This window comes from Ictalurus punctatus, chromosome 16, assembly GCF_001660625.3.
Source record: "Ictalurus punctatus breed USDA103 chromosome 16, Coco_2.0, whole genome shotgun sequence".
Classification (NCBI taxonomy): Eukaryota; Metazoa; Chordata; class Actinopteri; order Siluriformes; family Ictaluridae; genus Ictalurus; species Ictalurus punctatus.
The window spans coordinates 23,066,206-23,083,878 of NC_030431.2; the positions used below are offsets into that span (position 1 = coordinate 23,066,206).

The window sequence follows — 17,673 nt, forward strand, 5'->3', positions numbered from 1 at the left end:
ACACTCCCCCTCAGATCAGCCAAACTGAACTCAGAGTCGGACTGCTTGAGTTCTTCTGGGCTCTCCTGAGACGCCTCCTAGGCTGAACATGGGCCGAGAGCCAGGAAACAGCCGAGGAGAAGCAATGAGGATGATGATGAGGACGATATGAGTGCTAGAAAAGGGAAGCTGGTTTGGAACGACGGGAGAATCGTCCAATCCAATATCACGGTTTTCGATACAGCTTCCAGGTCCACGTGTCCGAAGAGGATGACATTATTAATTGATTTAACACAGCAGTGATTTGTCTAGAGAAATTGCTGGAATATAGTTTAAATGAGACTTTAAGAGGATTAAAGAGGATCGCTCTTCGGTAGTTTATCTGAATGTGGGAATTCTCCATTTCACTTATTAGAAACAACAGTTTGTAGATGGTACTACTGCTAGTGCTGCTGTTACAGCAAAAACACCTTCTGAGCAGTCAGAATGAATCATTAAACGGTGATACGGTATAAACTGGTACAGATTAGCATTAATTAACAATACAGCTATTTCACATTTTCTAATCATACTATACACTAGGGCTCGACTGCTTCAGGTCTCCTTGAATTAGGAGGACTGACCCCGGTGACCACCCTGGTGTCCTGGTGAAATTCCCCCATTGGCCCTTCTCTATCACGACCCCCTAATAATCTCCATCTCTGAATTGGCTACATCTTGCTCTCCTCTCCACTAATAGCTGGTGTGTGGTGGGAGTTCTGGCGCAATATGGCTGCCGACACATCATCCAGGTATATGCTACTCACTAGTGGTGATTGAGGAGACCCCCCACCCCCACCCCCAATATAAAGCACTTTGAGTGTCTAGAAAAGCGCTATATAAATGTAACTGTAACTGTGAGTTTTGAGGGGTTTTTTGAGGGTTTTTTTTTTCTCTCGCCAAAACACACTTTTAAAAATCTTCTTTTAAACTCAACCTTCGAACCACATGTTGAAATCACACTAAACTTTTTCTTTAATGGCAAAATAATTTCTCCCCCCCGAGTACACAGATTCATCAAAGTGCAACAACGTGTTCCTTCAAGAACAATCCCAATCATTATAGAACCTTCGACGAGAGAATGTTGTTGTGTCACAAAATATTCGAGCCAATTAAGTTGCACGATGCAAATTCGGGCCGTTTTAAATTTGCATATTGATAGAATGTGGATTTCTTGATTCCTCGGATTACTTTCCAATTTGCTTTGCACGGTAACAGCAAAATGATTTAATAAAAGAAATCTTTATTGTGACTAATATTATTCATATAAAATTGAGGGCAGGTTTTATGTAACATATCTTTGAAGGTGACACTTCAAGCCTTTAGAAACGAGATAAGTCAAATAATAGATTGTTTAATACATAGTAATAACCACAAAATACAAAAAATGAGCTGGAAACAAAAAAAAACAAAACACCTGTAGCAAACATAATTTTTATAAGAATATACATCTTTATCTTAATTGGAAAAAGGCCAGAATCCATAAATATACATGAAAATGCAATTTGGAAACATTCGTACATCACAAACAGTCAAATATCACTAGCCAGCTGCCAGTAAACTAACTTTTGTTTGTTGACACAAGCTGGATTTCAGTTTCGGAGTCTCGATCTGCAACATCCATCTATCTATCCATTCATTTTCCGTACTGCTTATCGTACACAGGGCCACAGGGGAGCCCGGAGCCTATCCTAGGGAACTCGGGGGACAAGACGGGGGACACACTGGACAGGGTGCCAACCCATCACAGGGCACAATCACACGCACACATTCACATACAACGGGCAATTTGGAAATGCAAATCAGCCTACTACGCACGTCTTTGGAATGGGGAGGAAACCGGAGTACCCGGATGAAACCCCTGGAGCACGGGGAGAACAGACAGACTCCGCGCACGCAGGGCGGATACGGGAATCGAACCCCCAACATCGAAGGTGCCGAGGTAAACGTGCTGAACACTACGCCACCGTGCCTTCCCATGTTTTTTGTTGTTTGTTGTTTTTGTATTCAACGTCACATTCTTCAAACTCTGACCTGATTTCATTTACCGAGCTCATATATCATATTCCCTCGCTCTGTTTTATAAGGACCTACCGAGAAAGCGATTGAAATTGGACCCGATCACCAATCCGTACCCTCCGAAACATCCACGACGACTACAAATCAGCGTCAGTTCTCAGCTTTAGTCATCATATCCTTACGCGATTAACATTATTAAATGTATCAAGTTCATGAGGTACGGATTAGTGCGTTAGTATAGTGTCTGTGGTTAAAAATCGTGACTCCCAGAAAGCTAGTGCTTGGGTCTTGAGCACAACCAGCAACCCTCCACTTCTCGGCTCTGCCCTCGGATTGGATTCAGCCTCTCTTGGATATCGGCTTGGATTACAGTGCCTGCCAAATGAATAGAAGTAAATGATCATGTAAGGAGGCCGAGCGACTACGGAGAGTGAAACGCTGCCTTATTAAGGCACAACAGGAGCACATGCTGCCTGGCTTGGTAGCTGCTGTTTACACATCCTCTTCAGCTCTGGAGACAGAAGTCTCAAACACACACACACACGTCCTCCCACCGTCATGGCCGACCGAGTATACGCCATATATTCAAGAGATTTCAAATGTCGACTTTATCTCTGTACACCACCTTTGGTCAAAGAAAGTCGTTTAGAAATAAATTTGGTTTGACCCGATGTCCAGTTCGAAGCATGTTGCGGTAGAAAGTGTTGGTTACGGATCAGAGTGCCTTTAGTGCCATCGTGTGTTCAAATGTAGTAAATACAACACAAAGCATTTAATTCAAACCCTAGTCCTGGAGATCCGCCGGAGGTCCTGCACGTTTGAGTGTTTTCTCTGCTCTGGCATATTCAATTCATCTTAATCAAGATTGTTAATTAGCGGATTAGTTCAATCGGTTGTGTTAGAGCAGGGAAAACATTGAAATGTGATGGACTAAGAGTTCTTCAGGAAAAGGGTTAGGAACCTGCGCAGTCCCAATAGAGGTGAGGACTCTCACTCCTCAACTGAGCTGCTTCTACATGACTAAACCACTATTATCGAGATGCACGTCATATGCTATTCTTGACAAAGAAGGATGAAGAACGTTAGTCTTCATTCATACCAGTCCATCTCAGCTGATTAGAGACAAGAGTGAGCATTAAGAGACGGCCGAGTATTCGGCGTGAGGTCATTTCCGTTAAACTGTTTTTCTCATTTTTATTAGGCCATGAATAAAAAAAAAACGAAAATGACGTGAACAAAATATGACAAGAGACTAGTGACATCCTTAAACAAGCAGATTTATTCAGTCAGCCTTTCCATGATTGTAAAATACATAAATATAATAAAAAATTATTTACATCGACAGAGACAGGAGAAACATACACACAGCAGCTGTACACGTCCAGAGAAGACAGCTCCGCTTGTCCTAAAGTCACTCCTAAAGAGCTTGTCGATGTGGGCGGAGCTTGCCGTTCTATACTTCACTGATCGATCAATTGTAAAACTTTTTTCATCAAACAAGAAGTTCACAAGATGCAGAATGTTTGCAGAGAGACTGGAGTGTGTCTTGTAGTGTGTTAACATCATATTTATACAATAACAACAACTACAACAACAAAAAAAAACCTAAAGAACGACATAACCACACACTCAGCCTTGTCTGTGTAAGGCAAGAACCTCATCCGGGAACTGTGAAGATCTCGATCAGGAAAGTTCTGGAAATATTTATTTCCTGAACAATGTTCTGGAACTCTTCAGTGTCTGGCGAAGACGCCTGAACGTTTCAGTTCCTGAAAAAGGATCTGGAACTCATCAGTTCCTGAAAAAAACAATGTTCTGGAACTCTTACTTTCCTGAAAAGGTTTCTGAAACGCCTCAGTTTCTGGAAAAAGTTCCAGAACTCCCAGTTCCTGAAAAAGGTTCCAAATGATTCCAAAAGTCTTCAGGTACTGAAAATGTTCCAGAACTATTTAGTTCCTGAAAAGGGTTCCTCTCAGTTGCAGGGGGGGTGGGGGGGTTCAGAACTCCTACATTCCTGAAAAAGTTCCAGAACTACTTGGTTCCTGAAAAACAAACAAACTGATAACCAATTGCGGAACTCTTACATTCCTGAAAAAGGTTCTGGAACTCTACAGTTTCTGAAAAGGCTCCTAGGTCTCTTCAGTTCCTGAAAAATGTTCTGCAACTCTTACATTCCTGAAAAAGATTCTGACATTGTTCAGGTACTGGTATGTGGTTCCTGACAAAGGTTCTGGAACTCTTCAGCTCCTGGAGGGGGGGGGGGGGGGGGGGGGGGGTGAGCTGCAGAACTCGCAGTTCCTGAAATAATTTCGCAGAACTTTTACATTCCTGAAAACATTCTAGACCTATTCAGTTCCTGAAAAGGGGTTGTGCGAGTTTTCAGTTCCTGCAAAATGTTCTGCAACTCTTACATTCCTGAAAAAGCTTCCAGAACTCTTCAGTTACTGGGAAAAAAAAAAAAGAAAAAGAAAAGCTCAAGTTCAATATTCAGTTCTGAAAAGGGTTGTGAAACGCTTCCCTTTTCCTGAAAAATCTTCCAGGACTCTGTGGTTCCTGAAAAGGGTTCTGGAAGTTTGAACCCTGGTAGAAGTTTGCCTTCTAACGTTTATTTATTTATTTTAATTCCTTCTGATACAGATCTGCCTTTATAGTGGTGTGTGTGTATGTGTGTGTGTGTGTGTGTGTGTGTATGGCCAAAAGAGGACATGTTGGATGGAGAAAGTCACTGAAAACCGTTTTCCAGCAACACCTCTGACCTTCTCTAATTCCCCCCTGCGCTCTTCTTCTAAACCCTAAACACGGCGCAGTTCTGATTCACTCGACGGTAACGTCATTAACGTTATGAAACAAAAACAAACAAACGACGATCGATAATCTGTTCATGAGTGAACGTATAAAAGGGCAAATCAGAGGGTGGACAGATAAAGCAGTAGAGACATGAATCAACAGTACGCTATTCAACAAGAACAAATAAACTGCTGAGAAGAGGACAAGCCACTGACGACCAAAAAAAAAAAAAAAAAAAAAAGACGCACAAGACTGAAACGGATTCTCACGACGTGACAACCAAGTCGACGGCTTTTTCTATTGCTTTTTTAATCGATACGCTTTTTTTTATTTATTCATAACCGTGTGACTGAGAATGACGTTTTTATACGTCGACGGCGTTATCTGTAAACCCTCTGATTTGCACGTGAGCACAACGAGCTGTTTTGATGCCATGATACGAGGAAGGAGCTTTTAACAGAATAATAATAATGATCATAATAATAATGAGGTATTTAACTCCAAACTAATCACTCACAGCGGATCCGCCATACGGACACGTTCAGCCGAGGAGGTGTAAACACTGAGTCAGAGCCAGGAGCGGCCGGTTGCCAGGCATCACCTCGTTTTCCTCTTTTCTCTAACAAAACGTGATCAGACACAGTGCACCGATTCTTTTAAAAGGATCTTCTCGAGCCACTTCAGATTTATCCGTGAACGGCTTTATCTCTGCCGTGCTGGAGTTTTAAGGCTGGGCGATATGACGTTATATCGTTATCGTGATAACCGGTGACACAGCGCTCTTCTCTGAGCGTATCCTGAGTTTCATCTGAACTTTTTTGACTTCCTTTCCTTTAAACTTATTTTATTTCCTTATTTATGTTTGTCGATAGGTTTTTCAGTCCGTACAGGAAACTTCGTACAGGAGGGTTGTTGCTTTGTTTTGTTTTGTTTTTTGTGATCGTTGCGACCAAAAACGCTCGACTTTGCCGAGGATTTTTGAACTTTGCAATTTGAGGTTTTTTTTGTGCTTTGTTTTGTTTCTACCCGAATTGCCGAAATCTGCCAGCGCGTGAAATTGTTTTGCAGAGATCTTAATTGGTAAACGAGGCCTTTTAGCTGTACTCACGTTCGACGCACGTGAATCGAAGGGGGTTCCGTCTGAATGCTGTCACGTGGCGCGTCTTGGCCCAAATCTGCAGGAAATTATTCTTTTATTGCTCGATTTTGCGCTAATTTCTGCACTAAAATTTATTTATTTTTTTAATCCTACAAAAGTCTTCAAGAATCATATGAAATGACGTTACTACCACATCACCGCACACTTGTTTCTATAGGACGTTCTTTTTTTTTTCTTTTTTTTAAAGCAAAACCTGTTATCCATCATGTGTGTTATATAACAAAGCGCGATATATTCCTGCAGCACTACACCACCGTTCCTGAGAGCGTCACCTAGCTTTATCAGCCTGAAAAACATTCCAGCTTTCAAAAAGATTCCAGATCCTTCACAGTTGCACTAATGCAAGCTCAAGTGTTCAGACGATAATGAGTGTAGATAAACGACAAAACAGATCATCAATCAGAAGATCATTTAAGAAGAACTTTGTTTGACAGTGAGCCTGACGTAAGCATCATAGGAAGGAAGTGATCAATTATTGTAAATTTATTCCGCTAAATTTACTCCTAATCGCACCGATACTGCTGATTATAAACATTTTATCATGCTATAAAATTTAACTGATTTCCCATCATTATTTATTTTACGTAAAACCACAATGAATATCTTTAATCCTTATAGATTCTGATGGATATACGGTATATTTTATTTTGGCCAACATTCCTTTGTTTAGATATAAAAATGTGTTAGCAATATATTGGCATTAATGTATGCATGTATAAATACATACTTACATATACAATTGTCCATTGGCTCTAAAATTGAGAAAAAAAACAACATCAGACGCCGTTGTGGAATGAACCTCTTCATCCATTCTAGCAAATGATTGGCACAAGACTAATTCAGCCTGGCTTTAACGATATAATTTTCAGGTTCTCAGAGTTCCTTCTGTGCCCAGTTACTTATTGTAAGACGACCTTGGGACAGCTGCGAGCTCTGCTACCAAACCGAGTAGTAACTCTACCTACTGACTCCTAAAACCCACTTCTAAATCCACTTCAAGCTAAAATTGTCCTCGTAATGACCGGTGCAATTTACATACGTGGAATATAAATGCAAAAATAAATAAAAACGACATCTACTCTCCGTCCAGCAGATGGCGACATAGGCACAGCAGTGAGTGCATGACCGTACCACTGGCACACTGCTTCCAGTAAGAAATACAGCAGGAAAAATCCCAACACCATGAATAATACTGAGTAACACACACCAAGGAAAACATGACATAGACCAAAAATAAATAAATAAATTAAGAACAAACACAAGAACCTCTGAAGGTTGGACGCGACGTCATGTCTGTTTTGGTGTTCATTCCGGCTGTGCTAAAGACATCCGAGCATCCTTTGAGACACAGGCCTGGTCTAATAATAAAACCTCATAATGAGGATTACATAACATGTTCCAGCTATTCTATAGTGAGGAAACACATTGGCCATTGTTTCTCAAGCTGTGAGGATAATATAATGGAAGTCTATGTCACCCCAATTTTTCTTTTTTTTCCCTGTACATTTCTGCCTCCAGTTCTTCAGTGATGTCACACAGACTTGCTGGTGTTGTTTAGAAGACTTTCTGTCATCTAATCACACAAACAAAACACACAATCACGGCATCGCAGAACACTTTAACGTTACGGAGGCCGCCACATCTTGGACGATCGATCGGTTCAATCAGGGTTGGAGGTGAGGTTGTTCGTAACGTTACTGAGAAATTCGAAATCGTGCCGCAAATCAACATCAGGTGTACATTTAAACCAAAGCGCACTGATGAGGACATGCCCCTCTAAGCCCCGCCTTACAACAACTGCAAGTAGAACTGTACTGCAGGTGAAAACTGGAATTTATAACGTAAAAAGTTGTTGAATTCTCGAATCTGATTGGTCAGATGGCGTTGATTCGTTGACTGGCTTGTTCAAGACAAAATCACAGGTTAACATTAATGCGCTTTGATCGTTTCTATGGTGACCGCTCAATCGCAGGGACTTGTATAGCGGTCATAGTGAGTCTCCAGTGTCAGTTTGGTAATAGTCGGTAAGTTTTCTGCCACAGGAAAGTCCTCAGGACGGAGGAGTTTATACGTTTCTGTCTCGCCGTGATGTAAAAAGCTGCGTTTTTATTATTATTCTTGTCTTATGAATTTCAAAACGCAGCACAAAGAGACGATAGTGAAAGAACGACTGTTTTATGCCACTATAATGTATAGTAATATAATAATAATGATGTATAACGTATAATATTCACATGCTAACTAAGTCGTCCCACGAAAGTTCCACAACATGAAACGTATCTATAAACAGTTTTTAAAAAAATATGATGTCTTGTTATTGAATAAATGAATAATTGTAATCACTGAAAAAAAATAAAAAATGCTGTGGTATGAAAAGAATAAAACACTTCAGGACGTCCTGTTATAGGAAAATGATCGACTTCCTACTTTACGATATCCTTTGAAGTGTTTACGGACGAAAAATCCTGGGTGAGACAGACTTCCGTTATTTTTTCACATTTGCCTCATGGCTTCAGAAGCTAATCTTCATACACTAATCATATCTTTGCAGTAAGTGGAAGACGTTTCAATATTGGTTTAATCACACACCTGTGAGTAAACCTACTCATGGTTGTTTTGCTTATACAGTTTCATTTATATAGGTAGAAATGTCAGGTTATTTCACGGAGACACCCTACAAACGACGCCTGGCAATTTCCCCTAATAGTCCACCTTACTGTAAACTAAACAGAAACGGAGACGATCTCGCCAGTGTGCGGTTTATGTAAACGTACTTGAGGGGAAAAAAATTCAAATAAGAAAGGCCTGACGCACGAGAGCTGCCTATAAAAGCCCCTTCCAGACTAGCAGAGTGAGAAGAACAGTACCTCAAAACCATCAATGCGGTCTTTTCTTCAGTTGTAACCGCTGAAAGGAAAAAAAAAAAGTGCTTGAGCAGTCCACAGGTGACCTGCGTTATGGCGGTGTTACCCAGAATCCCACAGACACCTGGGGTTTGGCTTCACAGTGGAGATAAAGATCATCATCTGCACTCACTCAGGAGTGTTTTTTTTTTTTTTTTTACCAACTGGTGTGTATGTAATGGAGGTAATACAAAGAGTCAGAGTCTCAGAGCTTTGTGAGCTTGGAGATAACTGAAACGTATTGGCACAGTGAGGAGTCAAAACACATTGAGCACTTTTCCACCAACCTGGTACTGGTGCTGATGGAACCGTTCTGTGCTTTTTTTTTTTTTTTTTTTACCCCGAGTTCCTAGCTGACCAAATAGAACCAGTGGTATTAAGAAGCAAGAATACGGAGGTCGTGCTGTCGTCATGACAACAACAAAAGCAACTCGTGGCCCATGAGAGTTATATCTATGTTTTCGTAAAAAGGAGCCGAAACTTCGGATCCCATAAAGAGGTTCCCTGAACCGACACCGGCACCGTGTTGATGGAAAAGGAGTAACTATGTGTCACAGGAGCTCACAAGAAAAAAAAACAGTTGAACATCCAGATAAGATTCCTTGGAGCTTCATGTAAGGAAGGACCATAGCTTATGATTTCCAGTTTGTCTTTCTGTCCTCAGTCCATTTTCTCGTGGAACCCCGTCTCTGTCCTCCTGTCAGTTTTTAGAGCTAGGTCTGGAAACAGTTCTAGGTCTGCTGATGGTTCTTCATCACTGTAGCCTTCAAGAGCGGATTCTCGGGGTGACTCAGGGTCATCGTACAGTTCTAATGAACGTCCTAGGTCATGGGCAAGGTCATGGATATGGTCTAGTGCTGGAGGTGGGCATAGGCCATGGTCTAGTTCTGAAGATGGTTTTAGATCATGGTCTAGTGGTGAAGATGTTTCTAGGTCATGAACTAGTTCTGAGGACGGTTCTAGGTCATGGACTAGTGCTGAGGATGTTTCTAGGTCATGGACTAGTGCTGAGGATGGTTCTAGGTCATGAACTAGTTCTGAGGATAGTTCTAGTTCCTGGACTAGGTCTGCGGATGGTTCTAGGTCATGAACTAGGTCTGAGGACGGTTCTAGGTCATGAACAAGTTCTGAGGATGTTTCTAGGTCATGGACTAGTGCTGAGGATGGTTCTAGGTCATGAACTAGTTCTGAGGATGGTTCTAGTTCCTGGACTAGGTCTGCGGATGGTTCTAGGTCATGAACTAGGTCTGAGGACGGTTCTAGGTCATGAACAAGTTCTGAGGATTTTTCTAGGTCATAAACTGGCTCTGAGGATGGTTCTAGGTCCTGGACTAGTTCTGAGGATGGTTCTAGGTCCTGGACTAGTTCTGAGGATGGTTCTCGGTCATGAACTAGTTCTGAGGAAGGTTCTAGGTCATAGACTAATTCTGAGGATGGTTCTAACTTATGGTCTAGCTCTGAAGATGGTTCTAGCTCATGATCTATTTCTGAAGATGGTTCTATGCAATGGTCTAGTTCTAAGGATGGTTCTAGGTCATGGTCTAGTTCTGAAGATGGGTCTGAGTCATGGTCTAGTTCTGAAGATGGGTCTAGGACCTGGACAACTTCTGAGGATGGTTTTAGGTCATGGCACAGGTCTGCAGATGGTTCTAAATCATGATCAAGTGCTGGATGTAGTTCTTGGATATGATTCCATTTTGGAGGTGTTTGAAGGTCCATGTACAGTTTTGGAGATGCTTCTAGGCCATGTTCTATTACTGGAGGTGGTTCTAGATCATTGTATAGTTCTTCCCATGGTTCAGAATCATCATACATTTCTAGAGATGGCTCTGTAGAATGGCATATTTCTGAAGAAAGTTCTAAAGATGGCTCCTGGGACGAATCTAGACACGAAGTTTCGTAAGTGCATCCAGGATAAGGCTCCGCCTCATTGGTGCAGATTTTGCCATTTGAGGCTCGTGCACGGCGGGCATCCACGTATGCGACGATGATCTCCGAGTTCTGGTAGATGATCATGCCGGAGAGTGTGAGCACAGCCCCGGCGCAGCTCAGCGCAGAAAGCTGGCTGCTGAAGAGTAGCCGGGAGAGCAGCAGGTTTCCCACCATGCTCAGGTTGCCCAGGATATGCAGCGTGACAGCGGACGTGAGGCTGATCACGGAGCTGCTTGCCAGGTTATAGAGCACAGAGCCCAGGCAGCTGAGCATGATGAAGCCCCACAGATGGCCATCGTAGTGGTGGGGCGACTGAAGAGCAGGCCAGTTCTCCAGGACCAGAGCTGCCACGGCCAGTATGCAGAAACTGGGGAGGGCCATCAGGTAGAGCAGGAAGACAGAGTCGATCTTCTCCTCCTGGAGCAGAATGCCTGGAAAAAGTACAAGACATAAAAGGTTAACAAAGACACATATTCTCTAAAGGTCTAAAAGTATGTGGACACAATCGTACGTGAATTTTGAACATCTCATTCCAGATTTAGTTCGCCCTTTACTGTTATGATAACCTCCATCTTCTGGGAAGGCTTTCCACCAGATTTTGGAGTGTGGCTGTGGGGCTTTGTGATCATTCAACCGCAAGAGCATTAGCGAGGTCAGGAACTGATATTGGATGAGGAGGAATGGGGTGCAGTCGGCGTTCCAGTTCATCCCAAAGGTGTTCAGTGGGGTTGAGGTCAGGGACACTCGAGTTCTTCTACTCCAGCCTTGGCAAACCATGTCTTCATGTAGCTGGCTTTGTGCTCAGTGGCATAGTCAGGCTGGAACAGGTCTGGGGCCTGTTAGTTCCACTGAAGGGAAATTTTAAAGCGACAGCATACATGGACATTTTATACAATTCTGTGCTTTCAACTTTGTGGAAACAGTTTGGGGAAGAACCACATAAGGGTGTGATGGTCAGGTGTCCACATATTTTTGGCCGTATAGTGTACGTTAGGCTCTTGCTTTTACCAGCTCAAAAAATATTTGCTCATTTTTGGCTTACCGCTGAGTAGGCCGGGTCTAGAAGAGCCATTTTTGCTGACTCATTGATGCAAACCCCATCGTCGAATATATTTTCGTCTGTGAGGTAAGTTACTTCCTGTTATCACTTACGTTATAGCTTCTCATGGGTAAGCGTAAACCCCTCAGCCCTGAAGACTTTGGGAAACTTATTAGAATGAGTGTATTAATATGAACCTATACAAAAACAATGCGCATCTTCTGACCAATCAGATGTGAGAATTCAACGGTCCTTTGGTATACAGAAAATGAATCAACACCGTCTGACTAAAAGCCAGCATTCGACAGTGCTGGGTTGAAATGAAAACCACGTACATCAAGATGGTTGTGGGAATTATAATCCACACAGTACACTGTATACGTTATATATACACACACATATAAAGGAGGAAACAGGAATGAAGACAGAAACTCCACAGTGATCTCTTCATATTAGCAGGTGAATTTGGCGTAAACAAGCCTGCAAAAATAACCCACTGAAACGTGACACTAACACGCCGACCCAGATGAGCATTTGTGCCCGATTACTCAGCTGTACGGAAGCTTCAGAAAAGGAAAACTCACATGCAGTGAGCTAATAAACGTGTTTCAGACGTGCATGTGTGTCAGTGTAGAATCATGTGACACGATGTTTAATGAAACCAGGTCTCTCGCTCTCTCTCTCTCTCTCTGTACGTCAGTCAGTGTGTGTGTGTGTGTGTGTGTGTGTGTGTGTGTGTGTGTGTGTAAAACTCCGGTTTAATTACTCTACTGTGGACACCACTTAACATAATGAAGTCCAGCTGAAAGCGATTTGCCCACATTACATAACTCTATTGAAGCGTCCTAAACGACGTTTAAATGGTGTAATGTGTATTCGATGAAGTTTCAAGCACCGCTTCAAGCAATGCTATTATAGGAAAATAATCAGAGCTATTGAAAATGTATGTTCGCTCCAGTTATCGCTTGCATTACAGCAGTTGTAAACACCGGTCTTATAGAGAAACCAGAAAACACTCAGTCATAAATAAATCCTAAATAAACGTCTCTTTACAGATGATTTCATATGTATCAACGATCGTAAGGGTTTTTAAACTGTTTACGTGGAGCGTCCGCAATACAATACGGTACTGGCAAGATAAAAAAAAAAAAAAGAAGCGTATTAATAAAAAGGTGTGGTTCGGATTGTAGCCGGCACTACTGTCTGAGCTTCTGACCAATCAGAAGCAAGAATCCAACAGCGCTGTGGTATAAACACGTTCATTGTATAATCATGACCATACTCGAGTACTGACCGAACTGCATGGACCATAAACGAGACTTTATAGACGGCGTGTGAAAAATGTGGGCGTGGCTATAACGTCACATAGCAACAAGCAGCGGATTGGACGATTTCATTTACTCGTTTTTCCCCTGTGCGCCTTGTGAAACTGAATAAAAATAGACTACACTTCCTGCGAGGGTGTTTGTTCTATTCCAGCATGCTGGGCAACGTAACGATGCACGTTATTTGTCTGTTTTCGTCATGAGATCGATGACTCGTCGGTATGTGCACATGTGACCACAACACCATCAAGTCTTCACATATCCGAATACGACTGTTCTAGGGCTCAGCTCTGCGTCGGCGCCGATAATAAATCGACAATTTCGGCATGTAGTGAGGTATATGTTAAAGAAAATAAATCCGATCACACGAACGGAGCTGAGACGAGTGTCTGAGCAGGACGTTTACGCTCCCCTAGTCTAAAACGGGACGTGTACAGAGCGGGCGTCCGTGCTATGCTCTGACAAAAAGGTTCCACAGCAAGCTCGAACAGCCGTCTGGGACGTCACGGGCACGGAAAAAGAAGGTTCATACGTCGGTCGGCTTCCATTCCTGGACACGGCGTCTCTCGGGAAAGAACGTTCGTTTAGAAACTGTACACTGACAGCTGGGTAAAAAAACAAAACAGCCCTTTTGGCACGTAGCCTCGCTGCGGTAAATATGGTTATGACATGAGTAATGATGATACCTGGTGTGTGTGTGTGTGTGTGTGTGTATACATATTTGCTACAGCCACATCTTACATAAACACTTCCGACAGTTATAAACACTGAAGATTTAATATTATATTACTAGCTAAGTAACGAGCAAAATCATTTTTTTTTTAAATCACAGATAAAAGCATCTAAATAACCAGCTACTTTATCTCTCGACGCTCTTGAAGAAAAGCATCGCTAGTAAATAAGCGAATCTCTAACCACAGGTCAATCAGACGCTGCTTTGATTATCCATGCATTATTTATGGAAAAATATCATATCACGATACCTGAGGACATTTCTACAATATGATACACATCACGATATAGAACTCAGAGTACACGCTAAAGGTCTTGCTGCTATAAATTTCTCACACTGACTCATGGAGGTTTTCATACTCACTCTGCTGGATGCTCTTTACTGCCCGTAGCATGGTGGCGGCGAGCAGGAACAGACAGCCCATCTGATCAAACTGCACCTCGCCCATGATGCTGAACGAAGCCCCGAGGCAGATGGGCATCATGGCTGTGTATTTGAGGATGTGGTGCTGTTTGCCGAGCACCAGAGACGAAATAGCCAGAGTGAAGATCGGCGTGGTGGTGTAGATCATCTGCGCGAAGGACAGCTGCACATAGTTGAGCCCGACGTTTCCGAAGGCGATGCTGGCGCAGAAGGTGAGGCTCAGCAGGAACACTTTGCACTTGGCACTGGAGGTCAGGTCCTGCTCTGCCACGCCTTGGTTTCGAACAAACCAGTAATTCATGACTCCTACGACTATGGCCGTGAGCATGTGCAGAGCCGACAAGAGGAGCGGGTATCTGAAGTTGTACACCACGAAGATCCATTTGTTCAGGCTGGAGATGGTGGTTCCCGTGACCAGCCACACCACCACGGCCAACAGGAGGTGCAGGTTTTCAGGCGGACGCGTCCTCCTCTGCCCGGCGTCCCGGGTCTTCTCGCTTTCGGAGGGGCCATCATCGGCGTTGATCATGTTCGCGTCATCTTCAGCTCTGCTGGAGCAAACGCATATTGAATTTGTGAAGGAAAATAACAGCACATTCATTCCTCAAACCACAGGTTCCCAACCCTGGTCCTGGAGTCACCCCCACCCCATCCCCGTCCTTTACATTTCCGTGTTTTCTGTGCTCAGACACGCCCACTTCAGCTCAGGGAGGACTGTTAGTTGAATCAAGAGAGTAGGGAGCAGGGAAAACACTAAAATGTGTAGGACAGGGGGTTCTCCAGGACCAGGGTTGGGAACCTGAGCTGCAGGCAATAAGGATAGAGGATAAGTCAGATCTTAAACTGACCCAGAAAGCACCGCGTGCTGCCTTCCCAACATGTGTTTTCATAATGATTAATATATTATTATTCATGAGGAAGGGGCAGGTTTCAGGAACGACGACAGACATTTGTTTTGTCCAGCGATCTCGTCAGCGATTGGTCAATCAGAAATATTCAGTATAATTAAAACCCGGAAGTAAATTTCCTAAGAGAGGAATTACTGGGATGAACCTTCACGGAATACACACAACATGGCCTTAGCGAATCACAGAGAACGATTTATGGTAAGAATATATTTAGAAACGTCGACATTTTTAATTGTTCGTTTTCGAAAACTACACGCGAAAACCGTTACCTGCGGCGGTGGGAGGAGCTTATAGGACGTCCTGTTGTTTCTGAAGTCTCCGCCCATGTACATTACTATTATTATTATTACTATTATTATTATTATTATTATTATTAAGGATGCACCGACATGAAAATTCTTGGCCGAAGCCATACTTACATCTTTCTCTGACACTTTAAAATGCTTCCACACAGCCGACATGTTTGCTGCAATTAAAGCTTCGCGCGTCTCACTCTGGTTGCTAGGCTACTTGGTCGCGTCATCAAACACGTCACTGTTCGGTCAAATTTATTCGTCCTTTTCACTTATTAATTATTCATTTCGGTTGCCGAACATTCGGTGCATCCCTAATTCTTATTATTAACAAGGCTCTAACATTTTGCAAAACAAATAATACGCAAAACATTGATGCATTAGGACATTACCAGCCGGATGCACACATTCACGCCACCTGTAGCTTAGCCGCAGAAACTACTGCTGTATTTCTCGTGTGTGTGAGTCTCACCTACATAAATAAGACTTCAAACTTATGAAATAAAGTAAAGACAAGTGTTCCTGGGTTCATAAAATGACAAATACTACATTGCGTCACGAGTAAACACTACAATAACTTGTGTCCAGGTAAAGGAAACATTCACACACCCCTACACTGGGCTATACCATTTCCAGGACTGTGTTGTGTCGGACTCCACCTCCGCCCAAACGGCGAAAAAAAGGCGCACGTGCACGAAAAACTCGCCCTCGAGATGCTATGGTCGTACCTCTGAAGTACTATGGAAAGCCTTACGGCTCAAAACTAACATTTTTTTTATGATTTCTATCTGTAGGATGTATTCCAGAAGTGAAAGGCATATTTCACGGATACAACATTCTACACACAGAAGTCGTTTAAAAAAATAATTTAAAAAAAAAAAAAAAGTCGTTAGTTTTGAGCCTTACGGCATTCCATAGTACCTCAGCGGTACGCGCACAGACGGGTACGAGCGCAGCATTTCGGGGGCGAGTTTTTCGTGCACGCGCGCTCAACACAACACCGGTCCATATACATATATATATATATTTATATATGCTCATCGATTGTACAAAGAACGTTGAAAAATGTACAATTTTATGAATTAGCAAGCTTAGTTTTATGATTTGAAATATAAATATAACATAAAAAATTATGTTTTATTATTTTCCTTGGTATTGTCATGATGGAACGGGAAAAGCACCTCATCACCATGAATATCATTATAATGTAGTGTAATAACAGGTTCATAACACTGTTAATATATATATTATATACATATATTTTTTTAAACTACATGATATGAAAACAGCTAACGGTCGTGTGTGAGAGAGAGACTTTGTGGTTTAATGTTACGTCTACATTTATAGCGTGAACACACCGAACCCTGACTGCGCAGCTTGGAGAAAAACAAACAGTAAATAAACATTTTTAAAAGCCCCAGCATCTTATAATAACCTCCTAACGACTTCATGAAGCCCAGCGACGTTTCTCTATAACCTTACCCTGTCTGTGGCTCTGTTAAAGCTTGATGAATGTCCTCCCGGCGTGGATGATGATGGAGGCATCGAGCTCCTTCCGTCGCTGTTACTGTCAGACCAGCTGTGTGGTGTGGTGTGTTATAAAGCTACAGCGTTCGTCCACCTGCGCACTTTTGGCCGCCATTACTGGTGTGTTCCAAACAGCAGCAGTTGCTAGCTCCTGCCACACGGCGACGTGTCCGCCATATCGGAAGAGGCCAGATTTACCTCTAAGCCAGAGGTTCTCGATCTTTTGTAACTAAAGCCCTTCAAGCCTCCCCTATCATGTGGCACTCCACTAGGTATTATGATGATCTATGTGTAACCTAATCTATAATCTGTTTTGATAGATAGATAGTTGTTTTTTTTTGTTTGTTTGTTTTTTTTTGCTTTTGTACTTTTTAAAAATTACTTTGAATAACTTTGATAAAACTATATAACGGACAGGTATGGAACATGAATGATCAAAAATGTGCCTGAATACTATAACAATTTGAACAAGAGAACTAGGCTATAACAACGTGGACTATTTTACATGTAAAGCATGCTGCGTTCCGTTCCTCTTGCATTCTAAAAACATTCACATATGGACGATGTAAATGTGGACGAAGGGCACGTCTTGTTATCCATGACACTG

General features: G+C 42.4%; 1 protein-coding gene across 3 annotated transcripts; it reads right to left on the minus strand.

Annotated features, from left to right (window-relative positions):
- Positions 1-3,298: 3,298 nt before the first annotated feature.
- Positions 3,299-17,116, minus strand: slc35e4 (solute carrier family 35 member E4). 3 transcript variants are annotated; one of them, XM_017489267.3, is made up of 3 exons: positions 17,022-17,116; positions 14,279-14,886; positions 3,299-11,249 (listed from the first exon to the last, which is right to left on the minus strand). In XM_017489267.3, exons 2-3 carry the CDS (start codon positions 14,865-14,867, stop codon positions 9,547-9,549), a joined length of 2,292 nt encoding a protein of 763 aa, XP_017344756.2. In that variant the 5' UTR covers positions 14,868-14,886; positions 17,022-17,116; the 3' UTR covers positions 3,299-9,546. The 3 variants fall into 3 exon arrangements, with proteins under 3 accessions (XP_017344756.2, XP_017344758.2, XP_017344757.2); XM_017489269.3 differs by lacking the exon at positions 17,022-17,116 and adding an exon at positions 15,932-16,061; XM_017489268.3 differs by lacking the exon at positions 17,022-17,116 and adding an exon at positions 15,666-15,884.
- Between the last annotated feature and the right edge of the window lie 557 nt (positions 17,117-17,673).